Here is an 18,715-nt window from a genome sequence, read left to right on the forward strand (position 1 = left end):
CCCTAGAGTAGGTAATAGCTAGTGTAACTTGGCTTGAGTTTCTTATGGGCTGGCCTGCCCGCCAGCACGCGACAAGCATTCCCCTCACAACCACACCTGTGAAGCAGCAACTTGGCAGGAACATTGTACCAGTGCGCTAGCCTCCCTTTACTGGGAAGAGTGGTAAGTATAGGGCCACAGCCCTACCCATCACCCACTGGCAGCTGCCAGTCACAGCCAGAAGCAGAGGTGTGCTCCAGCAAGAAGCCTCACTAAGGAATTCTGTGTGAGTCAACTCGAATTCCTCCTGGGAACGAGGCCCACATGGGCTGTGGATTGAAGCTGCAAGCAAGCTCACAGGGCATAACAGAGTGAGAAAATGTTTGTGTGGCTGGGTGGGGATGGCTATGTTAAACAATGGGAGTGAAGATCTGAGCCTCTGGAGACGTGATTATGTACGTGCGAGCTGCGAATTGAAATTCTACAAACACACTGAACAAAACTAGCACCAGAGGGTGTGGCCATTCAATTAGAATCATAGAATATCAGGGTTGGAAGGGACCTCAGGAGGTCATCTAGTCCAACCCCCTGCTCAAAGCAGGACCAATCCCCAACTAAATCATCCCAGCCAGGGCTTTGTCAAGCCTGACCTTAAAAATATCTAAGGAAGGAGATTCCACCATCTCCCTAGGTAACGCATTCCAGTGTTTCACCACCCTCCTAGTGAAAAAGTTTTTCCTACTATCCAACCTAAACCTCCCCCACTGCAACTGGAGACCATTACTCCTTGTTCTGTCATCAGCTACCACTGCGAACAGTCTAGATCCATCCTCTTTGGAACCCCCTTTCAGGTACTTGAAAGCAGCTATCAAATCCCCCCTCATTCTTCTCTTCTGAAGACTAAACAATCCCAGTTCCCTCAGCCTCTCCTCATAAGTCATGTGTTCCAGTCCCCTAATCATTTTTGTTGCCCTCCACTGGACTCTTTCCAATTTTTCCACATCCTTCTTTTAGTGTGGGGCCCAACACTGGACACAGTACTCTAGATGAGGCCTCACCAATGTCGAATAGAGGGGAATGATTACATCCCTCGATCTGCTGGCAATGCCCCTACTTATACATCCCAAAATGCCATTGGCCTTCTTGGCAAGAAGGGCACACTGTTGACTCATATCCAGCTTCTCGTCCACTGTCACCCCTAGGTCCTTTTCTGCAGAACTGCCGCCGAGCCATTCGGTCCCTAGTCTGTAGCGGTGCATTGGATTCTTCCGTCCTAAGTGCAGGACTCTGCACTTGTCCTTGTTGAACCTCATCAGATTTCTTTTGGCCCAATCCTCCAATTTGTCTAGGTCCCTCTTTATCCTATCCCTACCCTCCAGTGTATCTACCTCTCCTCTCAGTTTAGTGTCATCTGCAAACTTGCTGAGGGTGCAATCCACACCATCCTCCAGATCATTTAGGAAGATATTGAACAAAACCGGCCCCAGGACCGACCCTTGGGGCACTCCACTTTATACCAGCTGCCATCTAAACATGGAGCCATTGATCACTACCTGTTGAGCCCGACAATCTAGCCAGCTTTCTATCCACCTTATAGTCCATTCATCCAGCCCATACTTCTTTAACTTGCTGGCAAGAATACTGTGGGAGACCGTGTCAAAAGCTTTGCTAAAGTCAAGGAACAACATGTCCACTGCTTTCCCTTCATCCACAGAACCAGTTATCTCGTCATAGAAGGCAATTAGATTAGTCAGGCATAACTTGCCCTTGGTGAATCCATGCTGACTGTTCCTGATCACTTTCCTCTCCTCTAAGTGCTTCAGAATTGATGGACGAGCAGGGTGAGGACAATGCAGCAGAGTGAGGGCAATGCACTCCTGTGCCCTGCTAGAACAGCCTCTGTGTGTCATTGGCAGCTGGGGCTAAATAGAGTAACCTGTATGTAACGGAGATTGGGACGGTACCCCGTAAACAGGGATAAAGGGAAGGAATAATGGATTAAGAGCCATTGCCCCTCTCTCACCTGGACTTGTGCTGAGCGCAGCTCTACCAGTCTGGAGAAGCTGGGCCGCCAGAGCCATATGTCTGGCTAATGAAGGACACAGAATGGGCAAGTCCACAAGGTTCTCTTTGTTTTAACATCTGACTTTCTGGAGTTTAAAGAATATTTTTCCCCTTCCCTTTCAGGTATGGGGAAATCACCCCAGCATTTGGAGAGGAAGGAGGAAACATTTACCTTGGCACATTCCCAATATTAATAATTAGGGTGACCAGAGTCCCTTTTTTAAAGGGACAGTCCCATATTTAAGCCCTCCCTCAGGTGTACCAACTTTTTTTAAAAAACAGGCAAATTGTCCTATATTTTCTGTCTCCCCCCATCAGTACTGGTGGGTCCTGCTGCTGGTCGGATCCCTGCTCGGCAGCTGCCCGCCCACCAGCAGTGAGTCTGGGGGGTCCAGTGGCCGACGATGGGGGTGGGTGTGCAAGGCTGGTGGCTGGGAAAGCTGCAACACATGGGGCCAGCCACTCACCCTGCTGGTCCATTACCGCTGCGTGCCGGCCAGCAGGGCCCCATCCCCTGTCCCGTTTCCGGCCAGTACTGGCTGCACGAGTTGAGCTGCGGTGGCTGGTGAGTGCGGGCCGGCACCAGGCGACAGCCGGTTACATATTGCCTCACCTGCCTGCCCATCGGCCCTTTACGTGTTCCCCCTATCGCTATCCTGTCTCTGCTTTGCCCCTTCATGCCCCCCCACACCATCCCTGCTGCTCCTCCATATCCCTCCCCCTCAGCGGGGCACATCCCTCACCCAGCGGTGTGCGGAGACCAGTCTCTGGTCCTTCCTTCCCCCACTGCCTCTGGCTGGGCCAGCACCCCGGGAAAGCCCAGGGAGCTGGCCAGGAGGAGCCGAGCCCTGCATGAGCCAACTGGCACAGCACTGGCACAGGGAAGCCCAGCACTGGCACAGGGAAGCCGCTCCGCCCCTCAGCTAAGCTCTGGAGTGGCGGGAGGGAAGTGATTTCAAGCCTGTTCCCGCCCCGAACCTGCAGGCTCCACAGCAGGTCCCAAACAGGGGCTAAGCACCCTGTTCACCTGCACACACACCCGCCTCGGGTCCTGCCCCCAGGGAGCAAAGGGATGCTCTGTCCCCTAGGCACCCTCCCCTGCTGAGCCACCTCTCTGGCTGGGTTCACTGAAGCCTCTGCAGTCAGGTTCCCTGGGCTCTGATGCACAATGCATCCTTAGGGCTTAACCTCTTCTTGCCCACTCTGTAGCCTGGGGACAGGAGGCAGCTGGGTTATGTTGGTGGCCAGCAGCAGCCTGGAGGTGTTATCTGCCTTTTGACACGTGCAGGCAGGAAAGGGACAAGCTGCTTCCAGCTTTAGGAGGAGTGGGGGGATGGGGAGTGGGAGGGGGAAGAGATGAGCTCTGCAAAGACACAGGCCAGATCATCCCTCCCCAATACACACACACACTCCCCTGCGGCTGGAAGCAGCTCCCATCCCTTCCCTCCCGCACAGTGCCGAAAGGCTGCTGCTGGTCACATTCTGGTGTGAACCCTGGCAGAAATCTGGGGGGGGGGGGGGGGCATGTGACCCTGCGTCTGTCCGTTCCCTCCCCCAATGTGTTGCCTCAGGAAGATGTGGCACCAGGAGAGGGAAGTCCATCCCAGGGGCCCCGCCAGGCTTGGAAGGTGGAGAGCACCGGCCAGGGAGGGTCAGGTCGGTTGGCACCTCCCCTGTGTGAGAGAGGTGTATGGGAGTATGTGTGTGTATGTCACCTCTCCCCATGTGAACCCTAAAGCCTTAAAGATAAGAAGGTAAATAAAAAGAAATACTGTGTAGCTGGATTCTTTCTAACAGGGGCTCAGTCAACTTGATGTTAATTTGAACGTTTGTACTGCATAGTTCTGATTGATTGTCGTTAAACTCACTTGAATACAATAATTTTACCAGGTGTCTCGTATTCAGCATAGGGAAATATGGTCACCCTATTAAAAATACATAACTACCCCTTTTCTGTTTGCTTTGAAAGGTTCAAGGAAAATTCCCGAGTGGAGGATGGGATCAGTAACAGACTATGCATGGTAATAATGGGGGCTATGTAAATCATTCTTTCGTCCCTTTGGCATTCTCTGTACATAACCTGGATTATAATGAATCCATTTGAACTCCCAACATCACAAATGGGCCTCCGTGAGCTAAAACTGGGCTAGATTATGAGGAATGCACTGGAAAGGCTCCGGATGCTTCATTCATGAAGCTGTGTGCAGGCACCCTTTTGGGTCACTATACAACCCTTCAAAGCAGTGTCTGGGCCGTGCCACAGAAGCACAAACACGGTCTAAGCTGAATCAAATGTCGACAAGCCAACGATCGGCCGAGAGGGCACAGCCTTTTACTTGTTTACATCCTCCTGGGTACATTTAAAAAGCAGAAACAAAAACTGTTTCCATGAATAAGGTGTTTCAAACAATGCACTGGTGCAATGACATTATCATGCATCTGTGGCTTGATCTTGAACAGCGCTGAGAGCATCTCCAACTCCTCTGGCTGGCAATAGGATTTTAGGTTCTCAGCATTTCATAGTATCAACCCCTTGAAGGAAGTATTTTGTTATTTTAAAATATTCCTCTAAAGTGCCTCCCATCTGGTACCGCAACACTGTTGACCAATGTGAAGGGCTGGACTCTTGTGCGGGGTACACTTATAAGGGCCCTGCCTTGTGTGGGTGCAACAGAAGAGGATGAAGACTCAAGAAGCCTTTTTTTCCCCCCACTTCATACATTTGTGCAATAGTCTGGCTTCATATGGATCTAAGCACTCCGCTGGGCCTCATGCGTGTGAGGAGGAGGAACTGGGAAATGTGACTATGGCATTTCATGTACCCCAGTCATCTAGGCTGGGCTGTGGCCCACACCCTAGCTTCCACATGCACTCCTACAGTTTGCAGTAGGCAACGGAAACTTAGGCACACCTTGCTGCAGCTTATAATAGCTGTTAGGAGTGGTAGGTAATGGGCCTTTTTGCATGCTCAGACAGGATGGCACAGAGACCCCATGCTCAGTGTTACCACCGCGTTCCTCCCTGCCCAGCACACCTCACACTGGTAAAGCTAGACTTTCCCCTAAATAGTAAGGCTCACAATGCTGTTCTGAGAGGAAACTGGCAAAGAAGGCCAACTGAATGGGCTCAGCTTCACCTTTGAAATGCTTCCGCTCCTTGGAATCACAGGTTCAAATCCTATCTTGCTTAATTGAGCTCTACAACCTCCTGAGGCCTTGCAATTTATTGTGTGTGAAAAATTAAGGTAATCTCTGCTCCACCTGGGCATCAAAGAGACCATTGCTATTTTTGAAAGAGTAGTTTGGCCTGGTGTCACTGGGCAAAATATCCCTTCTCTGTGTTATTGTGCTGTGTGCTGATTAGTTTCCCCAGTCCATACTAGTGATATGTGAAGAGTTGCAAAACACTTTGGGATCCCTTGGGATGAAAGGCTTTACAGCATGTTAATGTGTAGTAATATTTTAATTATTTTACAAGGGCACACAGGAATGGATCTTGGTCCCCCAGATTCCCAACCCGGGAATCCGTTACGTTTGCCATTACTTGCAGGATGGCACCATATCCAGTGTATGCTTATTCCCATTCCCAGAAACTCCATCTCCTTAGATATGGTATTTCTGGCTAATGACATTTTAGTGCCATAGATTAAAAGGGGGTAGATGATGGCAGCAGTCATTTTATTACTCACACAAACCCATCAATAAGGCGCTGAAGCCTGACTATGCAAATGTCACAGAGCCATAAATATCCTATGTATTTTAGAGTGGTCATTTCAAATTAGTACTTGAATCAAATACCCTACTTAGCTTAATTAGAGACATGACAAAAACGTGATTGAGCACATGCAAATTGAATATGCCTGATCTCTGGGATCTAGTGCTGCCATCATCAAAACAACAACAGCAAAGGAAATATGCCTGCATCCAAGGCTGATATAAACGGGTCTTATGACTTCACATGATAAAAATTTACCCCGCCAAGCTGCATTAAGGAACTTCAAGTTTGAAGCTGAAAGGTTACACTGGGAAATGCACTATTGAGACAAGGAATGGGAGGGATACTCTCAGTTTAGGAAATAACATTTTGAAGAATTAATTCAGTCTTACAGACATCTTTTCAAAGCTGGTGACACCAGGGTTAAAAAGCACCATGTGGTTTTGCACAGCTGCCACTGAAGGCAAAATATGTATGTATTTGGAAAGGTTACTTTTAAGGAAAAAAACAGACATGCACAGATAGCATAGAATAAACATCAAGAAATGTTTTGCTTCAGTTTTAAATGATTCATTTTTATAGATCAATTTAGGCAAGTGCTGCGTGGATTTCATTGTGAATGAAATGAATCAGTGATATTGCTTCCATGGAAACCCACCTGGTTGTGATTGGCTGAGCAGTATCCAGGCTCTTGAACAATACCAGTGAAAGTACGAGTACTGTTAATATTTAACACAGTGCAGGGACGTGGTAAAACCTAGCAACCCCATGACAGTTGTTATGCAATTCCCATGAATAGCTCAAAGGGACTCAGAACTGTCTTAACATTTTCTCACCCTCTAAATTTCTGGGCAAGTTTTTCTCCTTCCTTGTTAATAAACCTTTAAAATAGGGAGAAACAAATAAATTGGATGTTACATAAGACAGACTTAGAGCCAAATCATACTCCTGCTCCTTTGAAAGTGTTATGGGACCAGTTTAGAAAGGTAAGAAGAGCCATGTGAAAGGATAATATTATTTTGTTCTCATTTCTGCTCTTTTGCAGCTTATTGAAGGAGTAGATTCATTCACTCCAAGAGCTGGTAATCTATTACTGAGCCTTTAAGATTGTGGGCCCTATCTCTGGCTGTTGTGATTAAATAATAGGGGGCTAACAGTCCATAAAAAAGCAGGACTATGTGTTGTCATGGTTACCCAAAGGAAACTAGTTTTTTAAAGACGTGTGTCCAGATTCAGACTCTGCACCTGTTTTCCCAACAACTTAGAGCACAGCCGGCCCAATTCAGCTCTCATTTGCAATGGTGGAACACAGTTGAAGTCAAGGGGCCCAATCATAGGCACCGACTCCGTGGGTGGTCCGAGGCTGAAGCACCCACGGAAAAAAAACAGAGGGGGCTCGGCACCCACTAGCACCCACGGATCAGTGCCGCCCACTCCCCATCAGTGCCTCCCGCCCGCTGATGGCCCCGCTGATCACCTCCGCCCTCTCCCTCCCAGGGCCTCCCGCCTGCCGCAATCAGCTGTTCAGCAGCATGTACGAGGCGCTGGGGGCAGGGGAAGGAGCAGAGTAGGAGCAGGAAGAGGCAGGGCAGGGTGGGGGTTTAGGGGGGAAGTGGTGGAGTGGGAGCGGGGCCTGGTGCGGGGCAGGGGTCAAGCACCCCCCAGGAGCCGAGTAAGTCGGCGCCTATGGGCCCAATTCTCCTGTCCACCTGAGATGCACTCAGCACAGGTATGGAGCAGGATGTGCAAAGGTGACACTGAGCTCCTCTGATGTTCTGGGCATGGCAGGGCGCCTTCCTGGCCCCTGGCAGGTGTTAGAGCAGCTTCTAGGGCCACGGGCAGCCAGGAATAGCTGGATTACAGAGGTGTTTTGCCCTATTCCCTTACTTCCCCGCCTGCCCCTCTCAGAGCCTACCTACAATGGGGGCTATGATGGGGGTCAGGCTAGAGCCATTCCGCTACCTGTTGGGGAGCCCCTTTATGCTCAGAGTGTTCCTCAGAAGAGAGCTCCTGCCTCTACGTCCCCTTTCCTCTACCCAAACACCATAAAAGCCTCTTAGCAAAGCAGAAGATCGGGGCCATAGAGTAACACCAGTGTAAAGGTGGAAGATCAGAATCAAGCCCAACATGTTTGCAAAACCAGCATTAGCAGGAGCCCGTATACCAGATACTTATGACCCCCTGCACTGCCTCTCATATAGACATCAGCTAGCCTAGGGGCCTAATCCAGCTAGGCACTGAGCATCCCCAATTTCCATTGAAGTTGGTGGAGGTTGAGGATGCTGTACAGCCTCCAGAAGGCAGTCGACACTTCATAGGGCAGACTTTAAAGCACCTAGGCCACACAATCCTGACACCAGACCCTGCTTTTGGAATGGTTCTTTGCAGCTCCAGTCACGGAGGAGCTCTGGTATGTGATATCTTTGGGAGAAAGGATGGTTTTATGGTTAAGGCACTAGACTAGGAGCCAGGGGTTCATCTCATGATTGTGCAACAGGACTCCCATGTGACCAGGGCCACTTAGTAGCTGATTCTGCAAGGTGCTTAAGTGGTTTGCTGGCTCCAGGCCAGCAAAAAAAAAGTAGGTTTTGCACCAGGGAATGCATCCTTAGATCACAAAAGCAAGAGAGATTTGAAAAATAGCGCACTTTGTCTTGTTCTGGATAATTCAGCAGAGAGCTCCAGCCACACAAAGCCTACATAGTGATGCTGGGATAATGCATTCCTCATCCCCTTCCCCACTAGGCTTCAGCTTTGCCTTGAACACATTGTATAGCACCAAGTAAGTGGTGCAATGCAGGTCACTATTTTCCATGGAGGTTAATGTGATGAATGTACAAGCTCCAGTCAGATGCTGGGAAGGAAGAGGCCAACCCTCCCTCCTCTCTGGCTTTAGGAAGAGCTTCTGGTAGTGGAATTAAGTCCACTCTACTTACAATTAAAGGGCTGTGCTTTGGCACTTGAGGGGAAACTGGCAATGAGATTCAAGGGGGAAGGTATTCTAGGAAGCAGAAAGCCAAAAGGGGAAGCAAGTAGACTGACTGATTCCTTTTCCTTCCGTCCCTCATGCATCTGGCTGAAGAAGGCACACTTCCAGGGTTGGATTAGGGAAACACTATTGGTTTTGGCCCTTGACGGAGAGAGGACATTCTATAGATTTATTTCAGTCATATGTTGCAACAAAGCCTATGACAAAGGTATTAGAACTCCACCTAGGTTTGCAGCATCCTTTCCTTGTCCTATCACTTACATACACATAGCAAAAGTGACCTCATTTTACAGGGTGACTTTCTCAGTGGTACCCATGGTGGAAGCTGTTTGCACTCTTCCATGGAGTTGGAGATCTTTTCCCTTCTTGGACCATGCTAAAGAGCACTTTTACTAAAGGAAAGAGGGATGGCAGAACACTACCCCTTACCTGTCCAGGCCATTTTCTAGAACAAGTCTTCATGCTCAGATGCCATTCTGGGACATGTGTGAATAGATCTAATCAAATCAGCATCATTGAAGATTCCAAATCTGCCTCCAGTATTCTGTACAGCATACAAAGGGTGCTACACTTACTGGCTGGAGCACAGTAACTGCCTTTTCCATGAAGCTATCCAAATTAGTCACTGGAATCAGTTCATCTCATCTGTGACAATAATGAGAATTTCCAGACAATATGACAGACAGGAGGGAAATAGGTTGAAAGGCGGTATCACAGAGGGCTTTATAAGATTCTGTATGTTTCTAAAGAAAATCAAGACACACTATAGAACTGTACTTTATTTCCTGATTCCTTGGAACGGAAGTACTCATGCAGTCTTGTGGGTGGGAGGGAAGAATAGCACTTTTTAAAAGGCAGACGCTGTTGATTATTCAATAACCTAAATCTTTAAAAGCCAAATTATAAAACTGTTTGTGCACAGTTTAAGCATCTAAATGCACTTTTCCATGTAATGGAAATTGTAAGGTCAAGCACGCAATCTGCAAACCTAACTGCCATGCATGCTTAAGAGTGTGCACCAGCAACCATGCCTGTCTGTGCATGCTCTTCGGTGGCAATTTTTTCAAATTGTCCCTAAATTCTAAACTGCAAAAAGGATAAAGTTGCCCATTTGAAAGAAACCCAAACAGTTACAACACAAAACAAGTTGAAGAGATTTGACCATGAAGCAGTACTGAAAACCAGCAGGGGTTTTGTTAGCAGTTTACAATATCTAATAGGTGACTAAGAAAGAAAATTCACCAGAAAGAAATGTTGGCATTCCGTCAAAAATGCTGATTTTTTAATCAGGGACCTTAAGCCCTTGTAAATCAAGAGCCGGATTTGCAAGCTGTGGGATACCTGCACTCAGATGAGACAAAGCAAGCCAACTGGAAAACTAGTCAAGCCTGACAAGTTCAACAGACTCCTCATATTCCCAGGACTGTTAGAATGAATGTCTAAAGAAAGTATTTTTAATTAATGTTCTGGGATGCCCCCAAGAACCTCTTTCCTTAGTTAAAAGTAAGAAAGGAACCATATCTATCAACACACACACACACACACAAAGCCCCACGCAGCCAGAAAAGTACCCTTTCCTTGTAATGCCTTTTATTACAGTTCATTATTGAAGCCCTCAAGTGCACTATATCATCAGAGTAATAACAGTGATGCCATAATAAATAGGACTGGTTACAAAGCACTGTAAGCAGAGGGGAAATTAATCTATTTAATACACATGCAGGAGAGGTATGTGTTTGGGTGGGAGCAGAGATTTTTAATTAAAGCTGAGAAAGGTGTCTTCCCTAGAATGAAATAAATGCCAGGGAAACTTTGTTTAGCTTTCAGACTCCAAAATGAGTTCAGTATAAAGGAAGCTGGTCTCCTTCTGTTTGTTAATGACCTGTGACATAATAAAAGCAGAAGGGATCAGTGCAAGAGGAACAGGCAAAGTTAGATTTTTATGTAAAGGTTGTTCAGTCAGACCTGCCCTCGAGGTGCAATGTTGCCAGACACCATGAAACCTGGCTGTTGTCTTTTCTGCAATGCAGCCCAAATGTTTTATAATTATCTGCAACCTCACCAGTGTTTTTATCATCTGTTTGATTTATAGGACAACATTTGGCCTTTTCTCTGATCATGGATCATTTGCAAATAAATCCTGATTTCTGCAATGATACTTTTTTTTATTAATATTTATCGAATAGTTTGTGCAAACAAATTAAGGCTGCTGGTCTGCTCAGATCACTGCCTATCATGCTGACCTATATTGTCTCTCTTGCCTGTCTGTATGCATCTGTTGTCTCTTGTCTTTAGACTGTAAGTTCCTTGGGGCAGGGACTATCTTTTTATTCTACAGCACCAACCACAACTAGGGCTCCTAGGTGCTAAGGTAATTATTAGTATTTGTGTATATGTCACCCTATAATGTTTTGCAAACAGTTCATTGTTACTTATTCCTGGCATCTGACTGATCACCTAAATTGGGTGTGTTCTTCTGTTCTGTGATTGGATGATCGGAACTGTTAAAACAGGAAAATAACCAACAACAGTCCTGGTATAAATTTTACAATGAATCATCATTCATTAATCTTTTGTGACTCCCAAACATTTTCACAAATAAACCAATAATCATATGAACAACTCGTAAACAAATTAATTAAAAGCAAAGTGAACTCGCCACAATTATTCGTGAAAATATGTATCAGTCCCTCTTTGTTCTAGTCAGCCAGCTCTAGTAGCCAATAATTCATTTTTTGTTCTCAAATAGGATTAGCAATACTCATATGTGACTGAATAGTTAATGATTAGCAAGAAGAAAAACGTATGTTTCATCACAAACTCAGAGTAATTTCCATTTTCCTCACAGGGCAGTGTCAGTGTTCTGCATATAAGCCCAGTCTCATTCTTGATATTTTAAATAAAGAAGTATGGTAAATTTCAGGCCCCTTAGCAACCCACTTAATTATCTTATTCTTAGAAGAGCCTTTACCACCATCTCTCAAGAAGACAATATAGGCTGGTTAGATATGAACTTCTCATACGGTTAGCTAGAAAACAACCATGCTTTGTTTCAAGAGTGCTTTGGAAGTTAGAACATCATTAAATCGAATGGATACATTGCAGCTTCTAGCTCAAGCGACACGTTTCTCAAATACTGACATTCACGGATGATACATGGACACTACATTGCAATTGCTTCTCCTCCTGCAAGAGGATGAGAGACCAGACAACACGTAGCAGATGTATAGTCACATTGCTTAGTGGAAGGCACTCAAATTCTACGGTGATGAGTATTGTATAAGAAACTATACAGAACAGAAGGAGCTTTCTCAAGTTCTATCAACTGGCATCCTTGAAAGACAGGGAATAATGCACGATGAGAGAGAAAATATATCGGTCAGTGACATACTTTCAAATAAAGATTCTACTACATCCACAATGTCATGAATGGCCAACTGATGTTAACAGAATTGTGTTTGCTTACAGGTTATATTTGGCCCACAATGATTTACCTAAAGCCTCCTTCAATTAACACTCCAGCTAGCCCAACCATTATGTAGAGCTATACTTCCACTATGACAGGTGATGAAAATGACAAGTGGAAATTTACCATTTATTAAATAACCTCAGAGAGTCCACAACAGATTACAAAGGTAATGACACCTTGCAAGGGAAATTGTGATGATACAGCTCTGAGAGAGAGAGAGAGATGATTAAGGAAAAGAGGAGAATCCAAAGAACTTCTGTCATAAAGAAAGGTAACAACAACAGGGTTCAAAAAAGAACTAGATAAACCCATAGAGGATAGGGCCATCGATGGGCAGGGATGGTGTCCCTAACCTCTGTTTGCCAGAAGCTGGGAATGGGAAACAGGGAATGGATCACTTGATGATTACTCGTTCTGTTCATTCCCTCTGGGGCACCTGGCATTGGCCACTGTTGGAAGACAGGATGGTCAGGCGAGATGGACCTTTGGTCTGACCCAGTATGGCTGCTCTTATGTTCTTATGACGTGATATCCAATTCCACTGTTATGGAAGAGACCTGGCTGGTGTTGAACTGTCACCTCTGCTAAAAGGCACTGAAACAAAAAATAATGTAGTAAACTCAAGTTCAAGAGAGACATTTTCTGGATGTGATACTATATCAAACATAAATGAGAACCATTGATACACTGCGTTACTGTCCCATTTCTTTTTCATGCAATGTAGAAGACTGAGAAATGGCAAGAAAAATAACAATATGATTATTATCACTATTTGCATTCCATGAGTGTAGGCTTCAGCTAAGATCAGGGCCCCAATGTGCCAGGTGCTATACAAACACGAATAGTGTTGGTTATTGCTAAAAACTAAATTTAAAAGTAAAGCAATTATAATTAGGACCTCAAAGACATAGCTTGGTAGCATGATTATATGCTAAGCTCTGGTCACGTCTCTGCACTGTGTAAAGCAGAGATACAATTCAAGGAATTTACAGCTTAAAAGGCAAACACAGACAAGACAAGACACAACACACTAGTAGACCTAGAATAAGTGGTACCTTAGAATGTGTTTGTGACAGGTTCCTCCCAGGATGCCGCCTGGAACTGGGGTACTACTGAGCTTGCCTGACTCACCAGCCTGGGCTCCCTTTACACTGTACTGCTGTGACAGGCCCTCAAATCCCCTCCAGCACACATACAGGTAGGGACACACCCAGCTGCAGCTACACATAGATGCTGAGATCAGCTCTGCATAGGAAGGCTCAGCTAAGGCACCTCCCAGTTCCTAATGCATGCACTCCCCTTTGGAGTGTAAACCCAAATTATACCATCTTGCCATCTTGCGCTGCACAGGGGACTGTACAGCGTAAGCTCATGAAATTCGCCCCCTCCCTCAATGTGGAGGAAAATATGCAACAGCTTTCTGCGCTGCCCCCCCCCCCGTTATGATTTTCACACACTGGTTTTAGACAAAACAAAAACAAAGATCATTAACTATAAAGGATAGATTTTAAATGATTATACAGGATAGCAAACAAATCAAAGCAGATTACCTAGCAAATAACACAAAAATGCAATCTAAGCTTAATATACTAAAGAAATTGGATATGAGTAGCAAATTCTCACTCTAATTGTTGGTTCAGGCAGTTTGCAGAGATTCCTGAGGGCAAGCTGTACTTGATTGCAGCTTAAAACCCCAGATATTCCTTTCACAAGCTAGAAATCCCTCTAGTCTGGGTTCAGCCCTTTTCCCCCAGTTCAATCCTTGCTTCTCAGGTGTTTCCAGGAGTCTCCTTTGGGTGGGGAGTCAGTGAAGAACCATGATGATGTCACTCCACTGCCTTAAATAGCTTTTGCATATGGTGGGAACCCTTTCTCTCCCAGCTTGGTTCCCACGCCTTTCAGTGGAAAAGAACACTGGTATTCTATGATGGAGTCCAGTACCATGTGACTTGGTCACATGCCCATGTAGGGAAACAGCAGCCATGATTTGGAGGCTATTTGTAGCATCCTCATGAAGGCTCCTGGGTAGGAGATTAGCATCTTCTAAGACTTATTGTTCTTCCTAATGGCCCTTCCCAGCCAGCCGTCTAGACTGATTACACACACATTTGTAATAGATGCATAGACAATATTCCTAAATTCAGATACCAAAATGATACATGCATACAAATAGGACAATCATATTCAATGAATCATAACCTTTTCAATGATATCTTACATGACCTATCTTGCATAAAATATATCATAGCTATGCCATAATCATATCATAACAATATCTCTATAAAGAATATGGGGCGTAATGTCAGTGTTTTCTGTGGCTTTTTTCTTCTTCCTGGAGTCATTCATTTTCCATTCTGTCTTTCACTCCACTATAAATAGGGGGAAGAAGGCAACAATTGGCATCGGTTAATGTGTCGGACTCACTGAAGAGGTGAGTCTTGAATGAGAAGAGAAGGATCTTTTGCACTGGGATTAGAAGGTTCCTTGCTTGAGGCGCAGCATGGAAGAAAGCATGGCACCTACACAAGAAATGAAAAGTAACTGGGAAATATTAAGACCATATAACTGCAAAATGAAATGTGAGCAATGATGAATTGTGCCATGAAAGAATTCTGCCACACACTTGTCTTCCCAGAAGAGATGAGAACAAAATTAAAATTTGGATTAGGATATTTACAGTATGAATGAGAGAGAGAGACCTTTAAAACAGAACCAGATGTAGTCTTAGAAACTGGATGGCGTTTTTCCATTTCCTTCATTTAATTATAAATATGTAGTTAAGTGTTCATATGTCTCAGAGTATTACTTTGTGTGGACACTGCCAGGTAGGTCATTTTGCTTGTGCCTAACCAATTTACTAATAAATCTGTGTGGAGCTGCCCTCTTAGGGCCAAACAAGGAATTACAATACAATGCAGTATTAGGAAGGGCTGATCCTGCATTCCTTGCTTAGGAATGTAGGAGCAAGCCAGAGATTGTGTCTGGGTGAGGTTATATCATACTCAGAAACACCATTCTCTAAAAATGGTATTTCCAAAAACAGATTAGAAGCATCAGGTGAGATCCATACCTGGTGTAAATAGCTCCATTGTCCTTCAGTGACCTGTAATGATTTTAATGTCTCAGCAGTAAGCCATAGTGCCCAAAGCTAAACAAGATAAAAAATATGAAGATTGATTTGGCATCTGTGATGGTGGGTAAACCAATAAGCATGCCCGCTTTTTTTCTATGCTTGCAAAACAGACATTACATGAGAGCATTTCTTCAATGATTTATACCAGGGATGAGTTTAAGTATATTGACAGGTTTCAGAGTAGCAGCCATGTTAGTCTGTATACGCAAAAAGAAAAGGAGTACTTGTGGCACCTTAGAGACTAACCAATTTATTTGGGCATATCATTAATTTGGCACTGACAGTTTGCTCAGCAATAAACACCACATAACTAAACTCACGGTTTCCATCCCATGAAGTTTGCAATCTAAAAGATGTTTTTGCATGAATGATGAACTTGCTTTTCTGCAACAGCGGCTGCACCAAAAACAGCTGCAAGCGTTGCATGTGGCCAAGTTGCATACATACATCTTTAAAAATCTGACCCCCATGGGAACAGTACGAAATGTATTCAGTGTTGGTTTTGTATGTATCATTGCAGGGGATTCTGTGCGCACACATGGATGCAGTGGAAAATACTGGGGGCTCATTTTAGGACAAGCTGTTTAGGTATGAGGCCCTTTGTGTTTCATTTTGATAAAATTTCCAATGCTGTACATGGGGCCTAACGTGAGCCTGCCAAGAACTGAATCTGGTGTTATTTTTTTTTTTTTGGCCTAGAAATCTTTTAACTTTATGCTGACTGCTGCATGCAGTGGCCATCAGATAAAGTACAGCACAGCCTGTCCACATTGCAAAGGATAAACCCAGTTCTGGAACTGTAAACTCTGGATAACACTGCGGCACATATAATCTAGGACTTTTCAGAGCCCTCTGGGACAAAGTCAATAAAACACAATCTAGTGAAGCTGGCATTCCACATCGTGAAATTGTCATGATGCAATATTGTGACCTCATAATGTACATATGTTATCATACAAACATCTCCACATCACTGTGCAAAATCTAGGTTGATGACATCACATCTGCCCTAAATTTTTTCCTGTGTCCTTCAAGTCTTAACTTGCAGGTAACAGGACAGTTCCAATGATGTCAGCCCTAATCCATTCACACAGAATCAATGGCTTGTGAGGTCAAACTTGTTGAGCAATGGCAAAGACCAGACTGATAATACATAGTTCTTTGAAATTCCTATTCACAGGGCATTGAGTAAGTGGTAGATTTCTCCTCTCTCCCCCACTACCATCATGCATCACTCTCACCCGCATTCTCCCTGGCAGCAGTTAGTTTGGAAAGCCTGGCCTGCCCATCACGCACCCTTTCTTCCCTCTGGTGATTTAGATATCAGACTGGGGGAGGCTGAGATAACTTTTCCACACTGACTCCTGGCATTAGCGATTAAAACAGAAAAGGTGGGGAATATGGCAATCCCCAGGATAGGGGAAAATTTGCTAAAGGGTGTTCTTGGTTTCTAAGGGCCAGATGTCCCTATCCCTACTTGATGTTGAAAATCCCCCCACCCCCAGGGTATTGAAAAGGGTGTGTAAATCCCGTATAGAAATGTATTTCCTACTCTCCCTTGACACTTTGAATGGCTGCAATGTGGGTTTACTCAGAGTATATGGGGTCTTTTTACTCACTTGAGAGATTCCACCTTTCCTTTTTACTCCTGAAGTTTTCAAGGCCAGACTAGGGTGCCCAGGTGGCCGGTTTTCAACTGGAAAGTCCTGTCAACAAGGGGGACCTGACAGCGTCTGGTCAGATCTACTGATTGGACACCCAAAGTCCGGTTGGTGCGGGTAGGGGAGGCTGGGAGGCGCTGGGTCATCACCAAAGTTCCCTCTAAGCCACGTGGCCACGCAGCAGCTTATTAAGCACCATGCCGGCACTCAGGGCTGCGGCGGGGAGAGAGGCCCCTCCCCAGCCCTAGACCTGCCATGGCAGGGAGAGGCATCCCTCCCCCAGCCCGGCCCGAGCAATACCGGGTTTATAATGGTGGCAGGCCCACGCTCAGAAGGGGCCCCGCTGGCCTGGCCTAGCTCTTCTCCAGCCCCTCCCCATGCTCCTCTAGGCCTGGCGGCACAAGCTTCTCTCCGTCCCCCACTCCGTCCACTCACTCCCCTCAGCCAGCTGGCTGAGGGCTCCTTTCTCTGCCCCTGCCCTCCATCACAGGCAGGCAGCAGCCACTGGCTGCCTGCCAGCGACGGGGCGGAAAGGAGTCCAGTCCCCCCCAGCCCCGAAGCTGTCCCCCCCCAGCCCCGAAGCTGCCACGGCAGGGAGAGGTGCCTCTTCCCCCCAGCTCAAGTGCTGCTGTGTGGAGAGAGAGCTGGGGAGAGTCCTCTCTTCCCGCTGTAGCCCCAGAGCAGCGTGCCCCCCAAACCCCCATTCCAGAGCCCGCCCCATCCCAGAGCCCGCCCCCCCAGCCAGAGCCCTCACCCCTCCTGCACCCCAACCCTCTGCCCCAGCCCAGAACCCCTCATCCTTGGCCCCACCCCAGAGCCTGCACCCCCAGCCAGAGCCCTCACCCCTCCTGCACCCCAACCCTCTGCCCCAGCCCGGAATCCATCATCCTTGGCCCCACCCCAGAGCCCGAACCCCCAGCCAGAGTCCTCACCCCTCTACACTCCAACCCTCTGCCCCATCCTGAACCCCTCATCCTCACCCCAGAGCCCGCACCCCCAGCCAGAGCCCTCACCCCTCCTGCACCCCAACCCTCTGCCCCAGCCCGGAACCCATCATCCTTGGCCCCACCCCAGAGCCCGAACCCCCAGCCAGAGTCCTCACCCCTCTACACTCCAACCCTCTGCCCCAGCCCTGAGCCCCCTCCCACACTCCGAACCCCTCAGCCTCATCCCCACCATATGAATTTTGTTATGTGCACCTATATGGAGGCGATGGGTCACACATCACCTCCATATTGGTGCACATAACAAAATTCATTCTGCACATGCATGGGAAAAATTAGAGGGAACACTGGTCATCACCCGCGCCAGCCCCTACTTAGCCAGGGCCACCTCCTACCTGCGTCAGGCAGCTGCAGCTCCCAGTCCCAGCTCTGGAGGTGAGTCCCTCCCAAACCAGGTGGGTTGGGAGAAGATGGAGAGGGGAAGAGCAGATGATCATAATGCTCCCTTCTGACCTTAATATCTATGAATCTATGAGCAGCGAGCGGCAGGGGGATGGGAGAAGAGGAGCGAACGGAGGTGGGGCCTTGGCAAAGAGGCGGGGCAGGGGAGGTTCTTGCACTGCTGGAGTGTCCGTTTTTTAAATATCACAAAGTTGGTAACCCTAGTCCAGACCCTTGTGTTTGGTGAAATGCAGATCGTGTGACATGTCTGCTGTCTTTATACGGGACTTTTTAATACTACCTGGAGCTGGGTTAATATTT

At 46.6% G+C, this 18,715-nt stretch overlaps 1 protein-coding gene across 8 annotated transcripts; it reads right to left on the bottom strand.

Annotated features, from left to right (window-relative positions):
• Positions 1–10,325: 10,325 nt before the first annotated feature.
• Positions 10,326–18,471, bottom strand: LOC144930876 (uncharacterized). 8 transcript variants are annotated; one of them, XM_078854355.1, is made up of 5 exons: positions 18,349–18,471; positions 16,968–17,054; positions 15,286–15,318; positions 14,640–14,734; positions 10,326–12,809 (listed from the first exon to the last, which is right to left on the bottom strand). In XM_078854355.1, the coding sequence occupies exons 1-5, from the start codon at positions 18,448–18,450 to the stop codon at positions 12,800–12,802; spliced, it is 327 nt and encodes a 108-aa protein (XP_078710481.1). In that variant the 5' UTR covers positions 18,451–18,471; the 3' UTR covers positions 10,326–12,799. The 8 variants fall into 8 exon arrangements, 4 of the variants coding, with proteins under 4 accessions (XP_078710481.1, XP_078710479.1, XP_078710482.1 ...); XM_078854353.1 differs by having other exon boundaries at positions 15,286–15,363; XR_013636325.1 differs by lacking the exon at positions 16,968–17,054 and having other exon boundaries at positions 13,839–14,734; positions 15,286–15,363.
• Between the last annotated feature and the right edge of the window lie 244 nt (positions 18,472–18,715).

The sequence above is a fragment of the Lepidochelys kempii genome, chromosome 9 (assembly GCF_965140285.1).
Source record: "Lepidochelys kempii isolate rLepKem1 chromosome 9, rLepKem1.hap1, whole genome shotgun sequence".
NCBI lineage: Eukaryota > Metazoa > Chordata > Testudines > Cheloniidae > Lepidochelys > Lepidochelys kempii.

Bases quoted from the DNA above. Each gene is read 5' to 3' on its own strand.
- LOC144930876 (XM_078854353.1), bottom strand. From the start codon at position 18,450: ATGATCATCTGCTCTTCCCCTCTCCATCTTCTCCCAACCCACCTGGTT. The intron at 15,364-16,967 runs GTGAGTAAAAAG...TATCTTGTTTAG, and splicing joins GGAAAGGTGGAATCTCTCAA to CTTTGGGCACTATGGCTTAC. The intron at 14,735-15,285 runs GTATGGATCTCA...TTTCTTGTGTAG, and splicing joins AATGGAGCTATTTACACCAG to GTGCCATGCTTTCTTCCATG.